This window comes from Tachysurus fulvidraco, chromosome 22 (assembly GCF_022655615.1).
Source record: "Tachysurus fulvidraco isolate hzauxx_2018 chromosome 22, HZAU_PFXX_2.0, whole genome shotgun sequence".
Taxonomy (NCBI): domain Eukaryota; kingdom Metazoa; phylum Chordata; class Actinopteri; order Siluriformes; family Bagridae; genus Tachysurus; species Tachysurus fulvidraco.
In genome coordinates this window covers 2,488,346-2,505,444 of record NC_062539.1, presented here as the reverse complement: position 1 = coordinate 2,505,444, position 17,099 = coordinate 2,488,346, and the positions used below count along the sequence as shown (strand labels likewise).

The window sequence follows — 17,099 nt, the reverse complement described above, 5'->3', positions numbered from 1 at the left end:
AGTGCCAACCCATCGCAGGGCACACACACTCTCTCTCATTCACTCACACACACACACACACACACTATGGACAATTTTCCAGAGATGCCAATCAACCTACCATGCAAGTCTTTGGACCGGGGGAGGAAACCGGAGTACCCGGAGGGAACCCCCGAGGCACGGGAGAACATGCAAACTCCACGCACACAAGGCGAAGGCGGGAATCGAACCCCGACCCTGGAGGTGTGAGGTGAACGTGCTAACCACTAAGCCACCATGCCCCCCCCCAATTTATAAAATGATAATAATAATTATGATAAATTATTTCTTATAGATACAACATTTTATATTGTCATTCAGATTGTGTAGTACAGTGAGAAAGGAGATATTCATCTTGCTGGACCTCCTAACTGATCATTTAAATAACAGCGCAGAAGATAATATTCTACATTTGATGTGTTGTACATTGTTTATTACAATTTGAGCATGTGCTGCTCTCTGGTGCTTCTGCCATTTACTGCAGCATAATCATCTACAATGATCTGTCCTGCCTTTAAATCAGCCATATACATTTTCTTAGGGTTATCTCTAAACAAATGGATTTATTTTTTACATTACCTCAACTTGTTTTGCTGCTTAGCATCCTCTGAGATCCAAGCACATTTTAAGATGAAAGCTGATTTGAGAAATGAAAAATTTATAATAACTAGATAGTTACATGTGTGGCTTGATGAAACAAATAGTTGTAATGTTTGCTGATTTTTGGAGGCAAGTGTACAGACAGGTTGCCAATACTTTTGGAGGTGAGAGGAAAAATAGACTATTTTTGGAGGCGAGTGGATGTGACATGCATGTGACATCACATTTTCCATTTCCAAGATTCCATAATTTTTGGAACTGACGTGTATGTCATGTCACATGATGTCATCAGAACACTCATAAAGAATTTCTTCTCATTGTGCCTGATGTTTTGATATGTCACATGTGTATGTTGCAGTAATTTTGTGATTCTACATGTTTTGCGGGTTCACCTGCACATGACATCACACAATTTCCATTGGAATACATGTCACGCAGTTCTCCTGATTGTGCTGAGTGTTATGAACATGTTTACACTTATTTATGTATGTTTGGATATGTCAGGTGTATAGTGCAGTAAATTTGTAATTCCACTTAATAATGAATGATTCGATAGATAGATAGATAGATAGATAGATAGATAGATAGATAGATAGATAGATAGATAGATAGATAGATAGATAGATAGATAGATAGATATTTAATTTATTGGTGCCTTTCAAGTTAACATACAAACTCAAAAATAAATAAATAATAAACAAATATTAAGAAGAAAAACTTTGATATTACCTTCTCATAAATATGCACAACACGATGCTATTACCGTGTTCTAAATGTGCTGTTACACAACATGGTGGCTATTACACCACATGGTGCTATAACCTTGTTATACATGTGCTATTATACAACATGATGCTATTACCATGTTCTAAATGTGCTATTACACAACATGGTGCTATAACCTTGTTATAAATGTGTTATTACACAACATGATGTTATTACCTAGTAGTAATGGTGTTGCTCGGTCTAATTATAAATTGTTATTTTCTCTAAAAATGAAAGCATTAATAGGGATTCAGATTAAAATATAAATGTATTTCTAGAACATGATGAACTTTTTTGTGAGGCTCTTTCACAGTTTCACAGAAGTTTTTTTTTTAATTACAAAGCACCATAATAAATTGTCCATCTAAACATGGAAGACACACAACAATAAAAAAAGTTATGACATAAGAAGTAACATGCCTGAAGAGATACCTTCATCTTAGTTATCTAAACCTAAACCAAAAACATTTCCCCTCTCCGTGTCTTTAATAGTGATGAAGTTTCAGAAGTTTCCACACTTTCCACGCTTCCACAATCACTCTTGAGGTTGTGGTCTACACTCACAAAGAAAACCCAATTAAATCCCAGCTTCTCTCAGTGTCATTTAAAGTTCTCTAAATGTGTGAGACGGCAGTATAAAAAAGCCACATTACTCACTCTGATCTTGAACTTTAGGTGCATTGTCTTCCAAGCAAACCCATTAGGAATTCTGTCTCCGTGGCACCAAAATGAAAGATAAAACCATGGCAGGTTATTTGAAGCTGCTAAGATAACTGAGTAACCTCACAGTCACACAAAATGTAATTAATATGGAGTCTTCTTGGAGGAACCTGTCAGTTTAGTCTCTTCCATCATATCAAACATGCTATCTAGCAGACAGTAGTCACAGTATTGTATTTTACACTACAACACTGTCTGATGTCTGATCCTAATTCTTCAGGACTTCCTGTTGAAATTGCTGCAGCTGCAAAATGTAGGTTTATGCTACGTCATTGTTTCTATGGTAACAATTTGGATTACAAGGCTTTCTATATCTGACGATCTATATCAGTGTATTAAACACATGCGTAATCATTTATTTAATGAGCTTTTTTTTATTCAGGAGCTGTTTATTTAACATCTTTTGGAAGGAGTCTCCAGAATCAGTGCTTTGTAATAGTCAGAGTGTAAAAGCTGCAAGTTTACAGGCCACATGTTTTTTGTTTTATTACTCGTTTTGATGTAACCGTAGCTATAACATACTGTACATGAACAGAAACCTTTTTACTGAATGAAATATGTAATCTTTGGCAACACTTCAGGCCTTGCTGTCGTTGACTAATTTCCTTTAACTGCACTCTCTGTGCTTGTGCTTTATTTCTTTAATATTGTATTGAATGATGTCATGTGACGAAACCCAGATACACAGATATAAACCTCAGACTCAAATTCAACCTCAGTGGAACCCTATCTTCAGTGTTATAACGGATTATATCACCTAGGTTTTGGTCTTACTGAGGGGCAGAGGGGTAACAAATGTTTCTGAACTTATTGTTCATAAGCTTTATATTACATACCCACATGCAACCGAAACATACCTTTTAAACTAGACTACATGGAGGTTTTACAAGGCCCCCTGGTGGCTCAGAGGAACAATGCGATGGCTTACAGCAAGAACACACCCTACTTTCAAGCATCAAGCACTAACATGATTTTAGCTTCAGTTTTTAAACTTTTTTTTAACTCTCCACTCCAAAAAAGCCACATTGATTTACGCGTCACTTGGCCATTATTCTTTCTGGACTTTGTTTTCCAGGTTGCTTTTTATCTTTCAGATTATTTGTGCTGTAATGGGAAATCAAAAGTTTTAGTCAAGTGACTTCAGTGGATTCTTCAGTAAATGTCATTTTGCTTTGAACAGAATTTATAAGCAAAATTCACCCCGAATGTAATGTATTGGCTAATCATATCCGAGACAGTTTATAGGCTTGTTATGCACATATTTTTTTCCATGTGACATTCTCAGCATGCACACTGATTTCTCTTCTGCAGATAATTATGAAAGAGAACTCTGTAGCAGGAAAGAAAGTGAGGATTTACAGCTGCAGAGTTTAGAGTCCTGACCTCATTTCTGAGTTATGGTTTGAGAGACGAGAGGGATATTAGTTTACACTTGCACAGTTCAGCTCATTAATTTGAAAACCAACAGAATGGATGACTGGAAATGAATAGCTGGCGAATGGTATGCCTCGCTGATAAAACCTGGAGTGCCACACTGAGAAACACACAATCAATCATCATAAAAGCCTCCCAGAACGTGGAGGCTTCTCTGTCTTCTCTCCAAGCCACCATTAGTCCTGAGCTCTACAACCTGAGACTTGTTATAGGGGTGAATGAATGTGCAGTTTGTGTATGATGTTACATGGGTCATTTATGGCATTTCTGAAGGAATGCTAGCTTTCTGAAACAATACCATAAAGAATCGATAAAGAGACCAGTTAACAGGAATGCATCATAAAACAATCATCACATAAAAAAGATTATGATAAATGAGACCATGGCATACAAAGGAAAAAAACACAGAAAGTTTTGTTTTTGACTCAAAAATAGCTACTGGATTAGCTTTAGTATCTTAACTCTCTATTAAAATAATCTAGTATTTATTGAATTAAAACACTTTATTGTTAGCTAAAACAAACAGAATTTACATTTTGCCACAATTTAGATTTGTATAATATTCCTTTTTTAAATGTTCCAGTTGTCAGTTTCCCCTAAATCCCAATGTGTTTGTGTGTGTGTGTGTGTGTGTGTGTGTGTGTGTGTGTGTGTGTGTGTGTGTGTGTGTGTGTGTGTGTGTGTGTGTGCGTGCGTGCGTGCGTGCGGGCGCGCTCGCATGGACTGCCATCCCATTCAGGGTGTATTCCCAGTATTCCAGGGATAGGCTATAGATCCAGCATGACTCGGGTTGCCAGGGTTTATTTTTCCCACCGTGTTGAACTAGTTTCAGGTTGTGAAAAATCAATCTAGCGGGTGATGGTTTTGGGGCTAGTTTTAAAAATATAAAGAATTAAATGTAAAATTCAAACAAATGCCATTGAAAACACTGTGAAGGTGTAAAGTGTAAGTGCAGACCGTGTATCTATATTATATCACTGGTATTTATTTTGTGATACACAGAATGAAGGACTTCCAATCAGGAATGCGTGTGCACCATGGTGAACGTGTTTCCCAACCAAAATGTGAAAAAAAGAACAACAAAAGAACAAAAATAGAGCACAAAACCTTTTGTGCGGGTTTTGCGTTGCAGACCTGGCAACCCTAGCCAGGATACTGAAGATGAATGACTGAGCTGGTATTAGTCCATGTCTTTATTATTCCACTGTGGGTAATGCCTATGTTTACAGTTTACACATCGAAAACGTTGATGCCGTTTAAAACACGCGCATGCGCGTTTAATCAACGTAGAGACAGCCAGACGGCCAATTAAGGTTCCGAGCTATTCCTGTGTAAGCCTATTGTGCAGGAGTTGTGTATCATGAGTCCATCACATCCATACGTGAGCGTTAGGGTGATTCTACAGCACCTCGGGAATTCTGGACCAGCGCAGTCCCGTGCGTGAAAGTGCGCCGGTATCGTTTTGAGGCATGAGGCGGTTCCTGAAGAGGACCAATTGAAAATAACGAGCAAAGGGAGGAGGAAGAGTCCGAAGTGGGAGGGCGGTGTGAGTTGGGACATGTCCTGCAGCGCTGTCAGCGCTTGTGTTTTCTAAACCATGATAACCAGACGCGAGTCGTGAGTTTCAGTGATCCTACATCCTTACGCGCAGTCGGGACGCGGCACCTGACACTTCAACAGCCGCATCTCCATCAGTTCCTTCTTCTTCTTCTCCACCTACATCCGTACACCGAGTCTGGGAGATGAAAGTGTAGGAGCTGCGGACTTCACAGCTGTTCTGCAGAAGTGAAGATGTATCAGGGCCACTCTCAGGTAAGATGTATTTCACGCCTTTTCAGAAGGTATTGTGGGGAAAATTTTCATTTTCATTAAACATCATCTTGATTATTTTTTATTTAGCACAAGTGTAGATATTTTTTTAAATAAAGTTTTGGAATTTGGGCTGCTTGTGGAAATGTTAAGGCACTTTATAGGCGCCTGAGGGGATGATCACTCCCGAACATCTGCTCAGTTTGTGGTACCAGTTCCGGATACCAGAATATTTTGCTTAGTAAATGAAGATATTTCTGTCTGTAAATATCACAAGTATTAAAGATTACTAAGTAATAGTAGTAGGTGAAAACACTCAAAAAACCTTTAAGGAAAGTTCATTGTATACTGTACTTCCGAGGAACCTGAAGCGGTGATCATGAATTAGCTTCCAAACATCTGCTCAGTTTGTGGTTCTCCTTGTAAAATTATTTTAGTATTTTTTTTAATACAAGAAGACTTCCTTTAGCACCTTACAGGATTTGATCTTTCATGTAGAATCATTTTCCTTTAAAAAGAGATTCCAAGTAGATCTCGTTGAAAAAAGATTAAACACTCAGAGAAGCCATGATGACCCCTTGTTCTTTTTGACACCTCTAAGGAACCGAAGGTGATGATCGTGATTTAGAGCAAAGAAACATCCAATCTGCCCAGACTGTGTTCCTCCTGATACCAGAATATCTTAAATAAACCTTCAATTTCTTTCTTTCTTTCTTTCTTTCTTTCTTTCTTTCTTTCTTTCTTTCTTTCTTTCTTTCTTTCTTTCTTTTTTTTCAAATTTAAGGTGTTTTTTTTCAAACGTTACTCTAGCAATCTGGTTTGTTTGCCCCTTTTAAATGTTTTTAAAGGCAGAACCCGAAAAGAGAGGGTTGTGGAAATGAGGGTAATGCATTTATTTTAGGCAGCAGACCTGTTTTTTTATTATTACAGTCTTACCAGAAAAACAGTGCCATCTCATCCTGAGGCTACCTTTACAGGGTTAAATTTTCTTAGCGTCCTTTGGTGGCTTGACAGAGAGCTCTCACTTGAAAGCAAACCCAACAAAATTGTATCAAAATTATAAACATTGTGCACCAAAATTAACTGCAAATCTAAAAAAGGAAATGCCATATCCTGATTGGCTGTTCAGTTACTTTTGGTGTTAATGGAAAAACTCTCAATAGCAGCGTACTATTAAAATGTACTTGTGAAATGACGTCATACTTGTGAAAACATTCTCAATTCACAAATGTTGGCTAAATACGGATGTGTTAATATAAACAAATCTGTATGCTAAACATGCCATCTCACATGCCAGTATTTACACTGATTCCTGTGTATGCAAATCAGGTATATGTATGCAAATGAAGTGCCATATAAAAGAGATGACAAATTCAACTTCCGTGTGGCAACGTGGCACAAACATAGATAGCGGATGAATGCACACTCGACATGCATGTGGTCCACGTCGGCTCACTGTGACCTTCATAGAGTCTGATGAACTCCGATGTCGCCTGCTAGCGTTCACATGACTGATGATGCTGCTCTTGCACTTCACGGTAACTGCCATCAGGTGTGATTTGCTCCAGAGGCTCTGACGCTTGACGCTAATGTGCTTCCCTTTCCAGCACTGTATAAATCAGATCATGTGTAGAAAGCCCCGCCTTGTTCTCCATGGACAGAGTGTATTGATCATGACTGATGGTTTAGGGAAAATGATGCTGTCTTTATTTCCCAGTAATTTTGCTGTGCAAGCAAAGATTTAAGCCCAGATGGTTTCATGATGTTTTTTTTTTTACTGCATGACACACCAGGCAAAAACGATGCTGTTAAAGAGACTCTTATTAAACCAGAGAGTCCACACTGAAAGACCTCGACAGATGCTTCGAGCTGAGAGCGGTACTTTATTCCCTGCATGCTGGATTCACACAGTGTGTGTGTGTGTGTGTGTGTGTGTGTGTGTGTGTGTTAGACTCTGGTTTTTGCTCAGTTTACGCTGTATCTGCATTTTAGGACAAATGAAATGCAACTCTCACGATAGAAGCTATAAATTCTTGTCCTCAGATATATTGTGACAAAGGTCTAAAGAAAATAAGAAAAGACAACATCTATAGAGAAATCGATCCAGGAGGAAGAGGTAAAACATATACAGATATCTACCACATAACAGCTACACTCTATAAAGTTACAGTATTTTCTACACCAATGGTTCAAGAAGCATAGAAGCGATTTCTTTCATTTTTATTTCTTTATTTTGTTGCAGTCATAATATTAATATTTAGGGGTTTCATATTTAGGGCTTTCATATTTAGGGGTCCAAGCACCAAACTGAACTCAAGTGGAAAGTTCTGAAATAAAGTTCTTTGTGTCCAAGAAAATATTATTTGAAAAACATTCAAAATTTTGGTTGGAGTTGGAGTTTGGTTGATTCCCTATTTTTATAAATCTGTGTCAGATTAATTGAAGTATTTTGCTGTTAGAGTCTTTTATCATCTATAAACAAAATGTTAAAAATACACGATGACTCTACATAAAACTATCAGTATAAATATACAGATTAGGGCCGGACTAGGATTAGGATTAAGGCCAGACCACATGATATGAATGTTGCGTTGCAATATATGATAATTATGCAACACAGTTCTGGGTACAGTCATAGTGTCATGTTTACCCAATTGTTTAATTACTGTTAATTAGCTGAAACAGTTTAGACCTTCTGTTTTTTGTCGCAATCATTTAATTTTACTTCCTTTTTCCTGCAAATTTGAGGTTGATGAAAAAATTGCCTTTGTGATATGTTTACAGCAAATTGCTCAGCTAAGGAAGCAAATTTTGATGTAGAGTATGTTATATTACAGTGTTGTGTCGACATGGCTATAGTCTTGATCCTGAATAACATAAAGGGATGCCACACACACACACACACACACACACACACGCACACACACACACACACACACACACACACACACACACACACACACACACACACACACACACACACACACACACACACACACACACACACACACACATTCTGAACAAAACATCCGCAGTAATATATGAGGCTCGGGCCTGTGGGGAGATGGGGGATGTGCCATGTCCTGCTCTGTCTTTACAGAGACTTAAGAGTAAAGCTGTATGAGAAAGAAAGAAAGAAAAAACCTTGATCTACTGTTTTTTTTCCTCTTTTTAAGGAAAAAGGCAGAAGAATTCATGTATCACATTCTGACAACAGGATTATTTAAATTTACAGTGTATGATTTCACTGTATTACAAATACCACACTAATCTTATATCATATATTTTCTAGAATGATTTATATCCAAATTAAACAAATAACAAGCAGTGATATAGGTTGAGACACTGAACCTACTTATTAAACATTCTGCAAGTCCTTTGGGAGCGTTTTTTCCTCACTCTGTCTAATGCACAGATGGTTCACTCTCTCCCGTATACAGTATACATCCACAGCTGCTCAACCAACATTGATGAAGGTCCAGCTACGTAAAATTCCAGAAAATATCTCCTGTCTCCATGAAAACTTCCACCGTAAATGCTTAAACATCAGTGACTGCTTCTCAGATTGAAATTAAACACACATATAACCAAAAGCAGTAATGTTTTCTTTCACGTTAAAGCTGCACAAAAATCCCGTCAGTCCCGTCAGGATTTCAGACTTGTTTTTGTTTTTTTTGGGTATTGTTGGAACCAAAAATGCTTGATTTGGCTTGTTTCAAAATTTGTGATGAACCTTGAAGAGTTTTTTTGTCATTCTTTTATGGAAAACTACTTGAATAAGTGAAGATGCATATGTAATATTTAACTTTCTATAATAGCTCTGCTCATGTTCCACACGTGACTATGGGTTGGTTGGTCTCGGTCGGAATCTGCGGAAAATCTGTGTTGCTTGTTTGCATGATTTAGTGTTAATTTAAGCCTTGACAAAATCCTGGAGAGACTTTTTTTTAATCATTTTTGACCAGCAGCCCAGGCTCAGAACAGACTACACATCTAGTTTGACCATGAAGTGGAAACGAGTGCAGAGGTTTTTGCAATAAACTTTTTCGCTGTCAACTTTTAATGTTTATAGCACTATAATAAGCTGCATAATCATTTTAAAAATTTGACCAGAAAAGGATTAATTCTTTAAGTTTCCCTTATTGATGAATGCATGAAAAAATCTATATAGCTCTAACTATAGAAATATTTACATACTTAATTATACCTTATACATCATTTACAATAACTGTCAATATTTACGATAACTGACAGTAACTATCGACTGCAATTGTGCTTTTTTTAATTCTAAAAAATTGTAGCTTGCATCAAATTATAAGTGAATCACAATGTAAGGACTGCGTTAATTTTGCTGTATACAGTATAGTGACAATAAAAGAATCTTGATTCATACATTGGACTAGATATTAACACTAAACTGGAAAGTGCCAGGTGCCTTAATTCAAAGGAACAAATCATATAAATATTTTTTAGTTTTTATATAGGCATCTTTGATTGTATGTAAAAAAAATAAATAATATAAACACTAAAATGATGATCATTTTTAAACCATTGCCATGATCCAAATAACAAATATTCATTCATGTCTTTTTAATTCGTACCAGTTTGTTTTTGTAAACCAATGATACAATGATTACAGGTTCACCAGGTTGTGTTAATACACTGCAGGGCATATAGTAGCTAGTAAAATCAGGATATTCTATTTCTGTCCATATTGCACTAGTGTCACTGCCTCAGGGATAGAATTTTTCTGCCCAGCCATTGAGCAGGACTGAATCGGGTTTCTCACTAGCTCAGTAATTGTTTCTGTACTGCCATGTCAGCATGCAAATATCTACCCGGGCAGTTAGTGACATTTCCAAGACGTTTATGAGGGTAGTCGATCGGTGCGAAAGATGCCATTCGTTTTAACTCCTGTACGGACCGATTTTTACAGCATGCTAATCAGAGCTGGGAATAAAACTGTAAATGAAAGAGTAAAAACACAACATTTGATACTTGAATTCGAGACCAACTGTTTTTAGGTCACTGTAACAATATAAACAAAAAAAAGACCAGATTTCCTTGAGTCTTATCCCTTCCATTAAAGCTGATGGATTTGATTTAATCCGGATCACCAGAATGAGAATCTTTAATTCCTCTTGGTTCAGGTATCAATATAAATAAATATTACTGTATGTGCTTATAGAATAAAAGATTCATGCAGTGTATGCACTGTACCATAAATATCGGCCGTGTGTACAGTAAAATGTCAGGCTGTGACCGATCTTTGTGCTAGTCGATGAGCTTTACAGCCCGAGAGGTTCAGCTAAGAGTTGTTTCTCAATTTTCCATGTTTTCTTCCTCGTCGTAGATTTGTAGTCCACACATGAGGCGGAAGATGACAGCCAACCATTTTCTCCGTAGCGTAGTGAAAGATACGATGACTGATTGGGTAATGATTCAGTGGAAATGGACCAGATGAGCTTGAGACAAGCTAATTTTCTTAACACAATACAGGAAGTGCTTGCGCCACAGCGAGTGCTGCATTTTTTTTTTGTTTAACATCCATTTGTGGCTTTGGTCGACTCTATTCACATCACATCACCTCACAGAGTCCTAACATTATTCCCGAGCACTAAGTGGATGAGGTTATGTAACCTAAAACGTACTGTATTGACCTTTTAATGGCCTGTGCATATTAAAAGCAGAATGATCAAATGTTTGTTTTGTGTGTGACGGCAGAAGTCACGATCCCATTTTATTATCATTGAAATAAATCCATTCTAAGTGTCCTTTTTTAGAGAGGACATTCCCATAATTCACATTTTCCGTCATCAACAACAGTAGCATGCTCTGATTCCCGCTCTTACCGTGTCTCAAGTGCTGATCTCATGGATTTTTTTCCCACTTAACCCTCCATTTGCTTTTTGTCTACTTTGCCATTTCGTTGGTTTTGTCCGCCCCTTTTCTGTGATTTCTCTGTTCCTTAATGTTTGGCTGTTTTAGATTTTATGCGGAAGTCAGGTTTATTGATAATGCATGTTTGCATGTTGGGGGAGGCACGGTGGCTTAGTGGTTAGCACGTTTGCCTCACACCTCCAGGGATGGGGGTTCGATTCCCGCCTCCGCCTTGTGTGTGTGTAGTTTGCATGTTCTCCCCGTGCCTCGGGGTTTCCTCCGGGTACTCCGGTTTCCTCCCCTGGTCCAAAGACATGCATGGTAGGTTGTTTGGCATCTCTGGTAAATTGTCCGTAGTGTGTGAGTGTGTGTGAGTGAATGAGAGTGTGTGTGTGCCCTGTGATGGGTTGGCACTCCGTCCAGGGTGTATCCTGCCTCGATGCCCGATGACACCTGAGATAGGCACAGGTTCCCCGTGACCCGAGAAGTTCGGATAAGCGGTAGAAAATGAATGAATGAATGGATGTTCGCATGTTGCCTTTTTTTTTATTTTAGTTTTTTTAGTCATGCTTGAAATAAGAAGAGGCTTGCGAGGAAAAAACTGTTTAAAAACAATAACTAACTACAAACGAGTCTATAGGATGCTAAAGAAATCAGAAATGACTGCAAACAGAGATTTCTCTCAAAAATTTGACTGAATTAAAAGTCTGTGTCCCGGAGAAAATGGGCAATAGAAACTTTCTGAGCTTCAAATCAGCATCTGTTGCATCATTTCAATGCATGTAGAACACCAAAGCAGGCTAACAGTTATAGTGTGGTTCTCTCACTCTCACTCATTTTCTACCGCTTATCCGAACTTCTCGGGTCACGGGGAGCCTGTGCCTATCTCAGGCGTCATCGGGCATCGAGGCAGGATACACCCTGGACAGAGTGCCAACCCATCGCAGGGCACACACACACACACACACACTCTCATTCACTCACACACTCACACACTACGGACAATTTTTCCAGAGATTAGTGTGGTTCTGTTATATTATGTTATATAATATTATATAACGTGTAATCTGTGTCATTCGACCAGTCAAACAGTACAAGTGCTTTAAAGACATCATTAACAGAATGCAGACATACGCCATGCAACATCGCACGTCGTCCAAGTCACGACACTCCGATTAACAATCTGCTTATTAATATTATATTATGTAGAGAGAGCGACTATTATCGTCCAGCTCTGTTCTGTTTATTGTTTGTCAGGACACTGCCGGGGAAATGAGTTAAACAAACCATCATTACTTTTTAATACAATGTTGTGGCAGTAGAACACACAGTGATAAAGGGTGAGGATTTTTATAGTGATCTTAGAGAGTAATATTGACACATGGCCACTTGCTAAATCAGACAAATCTCAAAATCATTATGGTATATGAAGATAAACGAGGAAATGAATAGCACTTTGCTGGGCTAGATGTAATCTTATGCTTTCTGATTGATTAGCTGGACAGCAGCACCTGAGCCACTGAGAAGACACGTGTGCGCGTACAGAGGCCAATGTGACGTAGAGGCAATACTGATTTCACTAACACACACACACACACACACACACACACACACACACACACACACACACACACACACACACACACACACACACACACACACACAAACACACACACACACATTTAATAAGTTGCACTTATCATATTATAGCATTTCTAAGTCGTTCTCATACTTGCGCTTTACGAGTAGAACAATGTGGCATGAAATATTGATCCATGCCTGAACTCACAATGCTGCTGAAAATGAATTTGCATCATTTTGACCTTACAGGAATCACGAGACGGCCGCCGGGTCTTTTCTGTGTCAGTCATGCAGAATACGAGGCACACACATACACCAGCTCGAATGAAGGCCTTGAAGGAAGGCTACAGCAGGCCAGCGTTCAGGTTAACAGCTAATCTCTGAAATCAACCAGATTTATAGATGCGGTTACAGATGTCATGCCACATTTCCTCCCAAAACAGATCAGGGAGCACTGACAGTCAGAGCAGATGTCTGGCTGGGATATAAAGCCTGTGATCTGAGAGGTGAACAGCGAGGATTACGAGCGAACGGCACAGATGCAGATTATCACAGTAGTTTGTTTGTATTGCCTTTTCATCATACTGCCTTTTTGTTAGGCTTTCACATAAATGCCTGTCATTCCTAAAACCTTTAAAACTCCTGTACCAATAACAGTCCCTGAGGAACAAAACCATGCTGTACAGTGAGAATAAATTGACATTCCTGAACGCACGATTTATGCTAATTAGCCACGATTATGACTCAGAGGCGGCAACTGCTGACCTTAAGGGCGCAAGATTAATGCAGCTTCTGGACTCATGTGAACACCAGCAAGCACCACATCGCTAATGTCATGGCCGGGTCGTCTCTTGTGACTGCTACAGTTCTTGCTCATGGGCTACGGAATACTGAAAGGGTTCAAAAACCGTTCTTTTTTTCCACACAGATTTTTGTATCTTCAGAGTAAATGTTGATATCAAACCCATTTCTTCTCTGAGATGCTCCGAGCGTTTGTTCATCTAAAAAGCAGCTCATTTATCTTCAACACTAAAATTCAGTGTAAGATTATTAACAGAGGGACAAACACATGTCTCACATTGACAGAGTTCTGATTTCTTTTAGATCAGACTCACAGACAGAACGTCGTTTGTTTATTTATACCGAATGAAAATGTCCCACATTTTTTCATTATTTTAACCCTTTTAATGCTTTTGTGATCGCTGAATCGAATTTATTGTGAATATGTCCTTAGGAGGAAGAAAATTCCTGTCAGCTAGATTTATCAATTTAATACTGAGATAATTAAGAAAACTAAAATGTAATGAAAGTGGCATATGGGAAAAAACATTAGCATCTAACGTTTCAGTTTAGCTTGTGGAGAAACCAGGCAATAATGTTCATGTGCTTTTATTATTCTCCTGCTGCTGAGCGCTTCAGGCGTCCACAGTCCCCTCAGAGCTGAGTAAGTGCAGGTGTTCAGCTTCAGGTGATGAGGATTCATTGCTGATGCTAGCAGTCCATGCGCTGCTTGCGCTAGCACTTCCTCTCAGCGGCCTACTTTCACACAAATAAACAGAATTGTGCCGTTCGGCCGCACGAGGGACCGGTGGGTTTCAGGCTTGGAAATAAACCATGTGGGTTGTGTTTGAATGAACATGTAGGTTAGCATTTGTGTAGGTTAGCATAGCTGTTGCTGGCTAAAGATTTCTAAAACTAAGGAGACTGGCCATTTTCAGACTTGTAGATAGATCTGTGCTTTGTTCTCAAAACGAATTAATTATATTATTTTTAAAAACTATATTTGAAATCATACCAAGATGCATTTATGCAAATCATGTGTGAGTAAACTCTCCTCTCATTGGACAGAGTGTGCCTGTATACATAGAATCATCCATCTAGACACGTCATCATCATCATCATCATCATCATCATCATCATCGTCATCTTCAGTTTATGGTGGCTTTATGTTAAACTTTACGTTTTTTATAATTGATGATATTAATTAAAGCTTTATCAGACACATATTTGTTAGCCTGCCATTCATGTTAGCCATTAGCTAACCATATACGCTAGAAATCCAGTCATTAATAGATGTGTATTCTGTTCAATGCAATTCAATTAAATTTTATTTTTATAGCACTTTCAACAATGGACATAGTCTCAAAGCAGCTTTACAGAACATAAGAAATATAGTACAAAAAGTTTAATAATTATACAAAAGTTCAAGATTAATATTAGATTTGTATTTATCCCTAATGATCAAGCCTGAGGTGATTGAGGTGACTGTGGTGAGGAAAAACTCCCTTAGATGGAAGAGGCAGAAAACTTGAGAGGAACTAGACTCCAAAGGGAACCTCATCCTCATTTTGGTGACACTGGAGGTTGTGATTATAAACTGTTATAAACACCTGATAGTGTTATTATAAATAATGTCCTTTCTACAGTTAGATACAGTCCATTAATTGTGTATTGAATAGGAGGTTGTTGTCCTCAAAGGCCACAGGGAGTTGGCATCTTCTCTTAGAATGTCTGAAATCTTCATGAAGCGGAACATAACTGGAGCTGGTACATCTCTAGATGCCTCAGGATCCTCACAGGGTTGATCTCTTTGTTCTGAAAGTCTGAAATCTTCAACACAACAGGAGTACAAAAGGAGCAATCTCTGGATGCTTTGGGATGGGTAGAAAAACAGAAGCAAGTGGAGGGGTTCATAATATTATCAAGCACTAGATGATAATGTGCATTTGACCAAATCTACTTTAGCGATCAGTTGAATTTAATACTTACGTCATCCTAAAACACACATATGAATAATTTTAGCTGTAAATCATGGCCTAACAATCTCAAATGATTATTTTTTACAGGCTTAACCTACATCTTTAGCTTCAGATCTGCACTGTTATTCAAGTTTGATCTGCTCCAGCATGTCCAGAGCCTCGTTACATGTTTCAGCAGGCACCGTAGAGTACTGGCTTGGAGTCTTCTCCGTGTCCATCAGCTTTATTTTTAGTTTCGATGATGAGAGTGCAGAGATGCTGAGACACTTCGGTGCACAGTGTTCTGTGTGTGAAGAAAAGGTCAAGTTTTGAAGGATGCTCGACAGTTCAAAATGGTTATGTTGGTTTGCATCTCACGGACAACCAGGACAGGAGCACGGGGTGCGAATTCAAACAAAAAGCACATGAACAGGAATAACCTTCATTTATTTGAAGTTCTGGGCATTTCCACGTGGCCCGGCTGCAACGGCTTTGATGTCTGGTTCACTTTAAAAGCATCCAGACAGTCTGAGCTCTCAGATGAGAATGTCAGAGGAAAAAATGAAAGGGGTTGTAGTCAAAATGATAAATAATAACAAGGTGATACAGATGAGAATCATAAAAAACAGTGTAGTATTTTACCAGCGTAAACCCTTTTTACAAAAAAAAAAAAAATTATCTCCACAAATCTGATCTAAAATGAGTCAGGACTCACTGTCTTACTAAATTTCACAGAATTTTAGTGTGGAATATAAATCTGAGCTGCTTTTTAGATGAACAGACACTTGGAGCAACCTTTTTGTGGTTTTTTTTTTTTAATGAATATACTGCCCCTAGTGGCATAGGGAAAAACTGGAATAATTATGAAACACTGCTGTACAAATGAAATACAATAACATCCTAAGTGTTTACTTTCATATGAGCTTCATATTATATCTACACTGTGTGCTATGTGACATGACAAAGACATTAAATGTTCAACATGGACACAACCAAAACCGGAGAAAATTTTGGTTTAGGTTTTGGTTTCTCTGAGAAAAGTTAAAAAGATGTTTGATATGAACAGAACAGACTTTATGATTGCAGCAGCAGCAGGTTGTTTGTAGGTATATAGAGAATATAAAGACTGCATGCTGCAACGTGCTGCTGTCAAGAGAGACTTCGTTAAATATGGATGTGTCTGCGATTATAAATGGGACCACGGGGCAAAAGAAAGTCAGAGGAGTCTGTTTGTCACGAGGCTGAGAGCAGGACGGACGTAAGAGCAAAAAAAAAATGGGGTCAGATGACACGTTATCAGAAAAGACAGTAATAACGTACAATATGGAAGGTGACAATTTAATGGAAGCCATTTGATGCTTAGACAATTCATGGTGCATTAATTGCATAAGATCAGTCCTTTTTAATTATTTGATGGTTTAATTATTTTTAATGGGTGCAAGTGTTGAGGATGCAGAAGATAGGGATAGGTGGAGAGAGACGATTCGCTGTGGCGACCCCTGAAGGGAAAAGCCGAAAGAAGAAGAAGAATACTGAGCTCTCTAGGCAACCCTA

The 17,099-nt window shown here is 38.4% G+C and overlaps 1 protein-coding gene across 2 annotated transcripts in view; it reads left to right on the top strand.

Moving 5' to 3' along the window:
* Window positions 1-4,692: 4,692 nt before the first annotated feature.
* The window catches only part of pex5lb (peroxisomal biogenesis factor 5-like b), a 36,212-nt gene continuing 23,805 nt past the window's right edge, over window positions 4,693-17,099 (top strand). For both annotated transcript variants that reach the window (XM_027158186.2, XM_027158185.2), the window contains exon 1: window positions 4,693-5,349. In XM_027158186.2, the coding sequence (XP_027013987.1) occupies window positions 5,329-5,349 (21 nt within the window). In that variant the 5' untranslated portion in view covers window positions 4,693-5,328. The remainder of the gene's footprint in view (window positions 5,350-17,099) is intronic.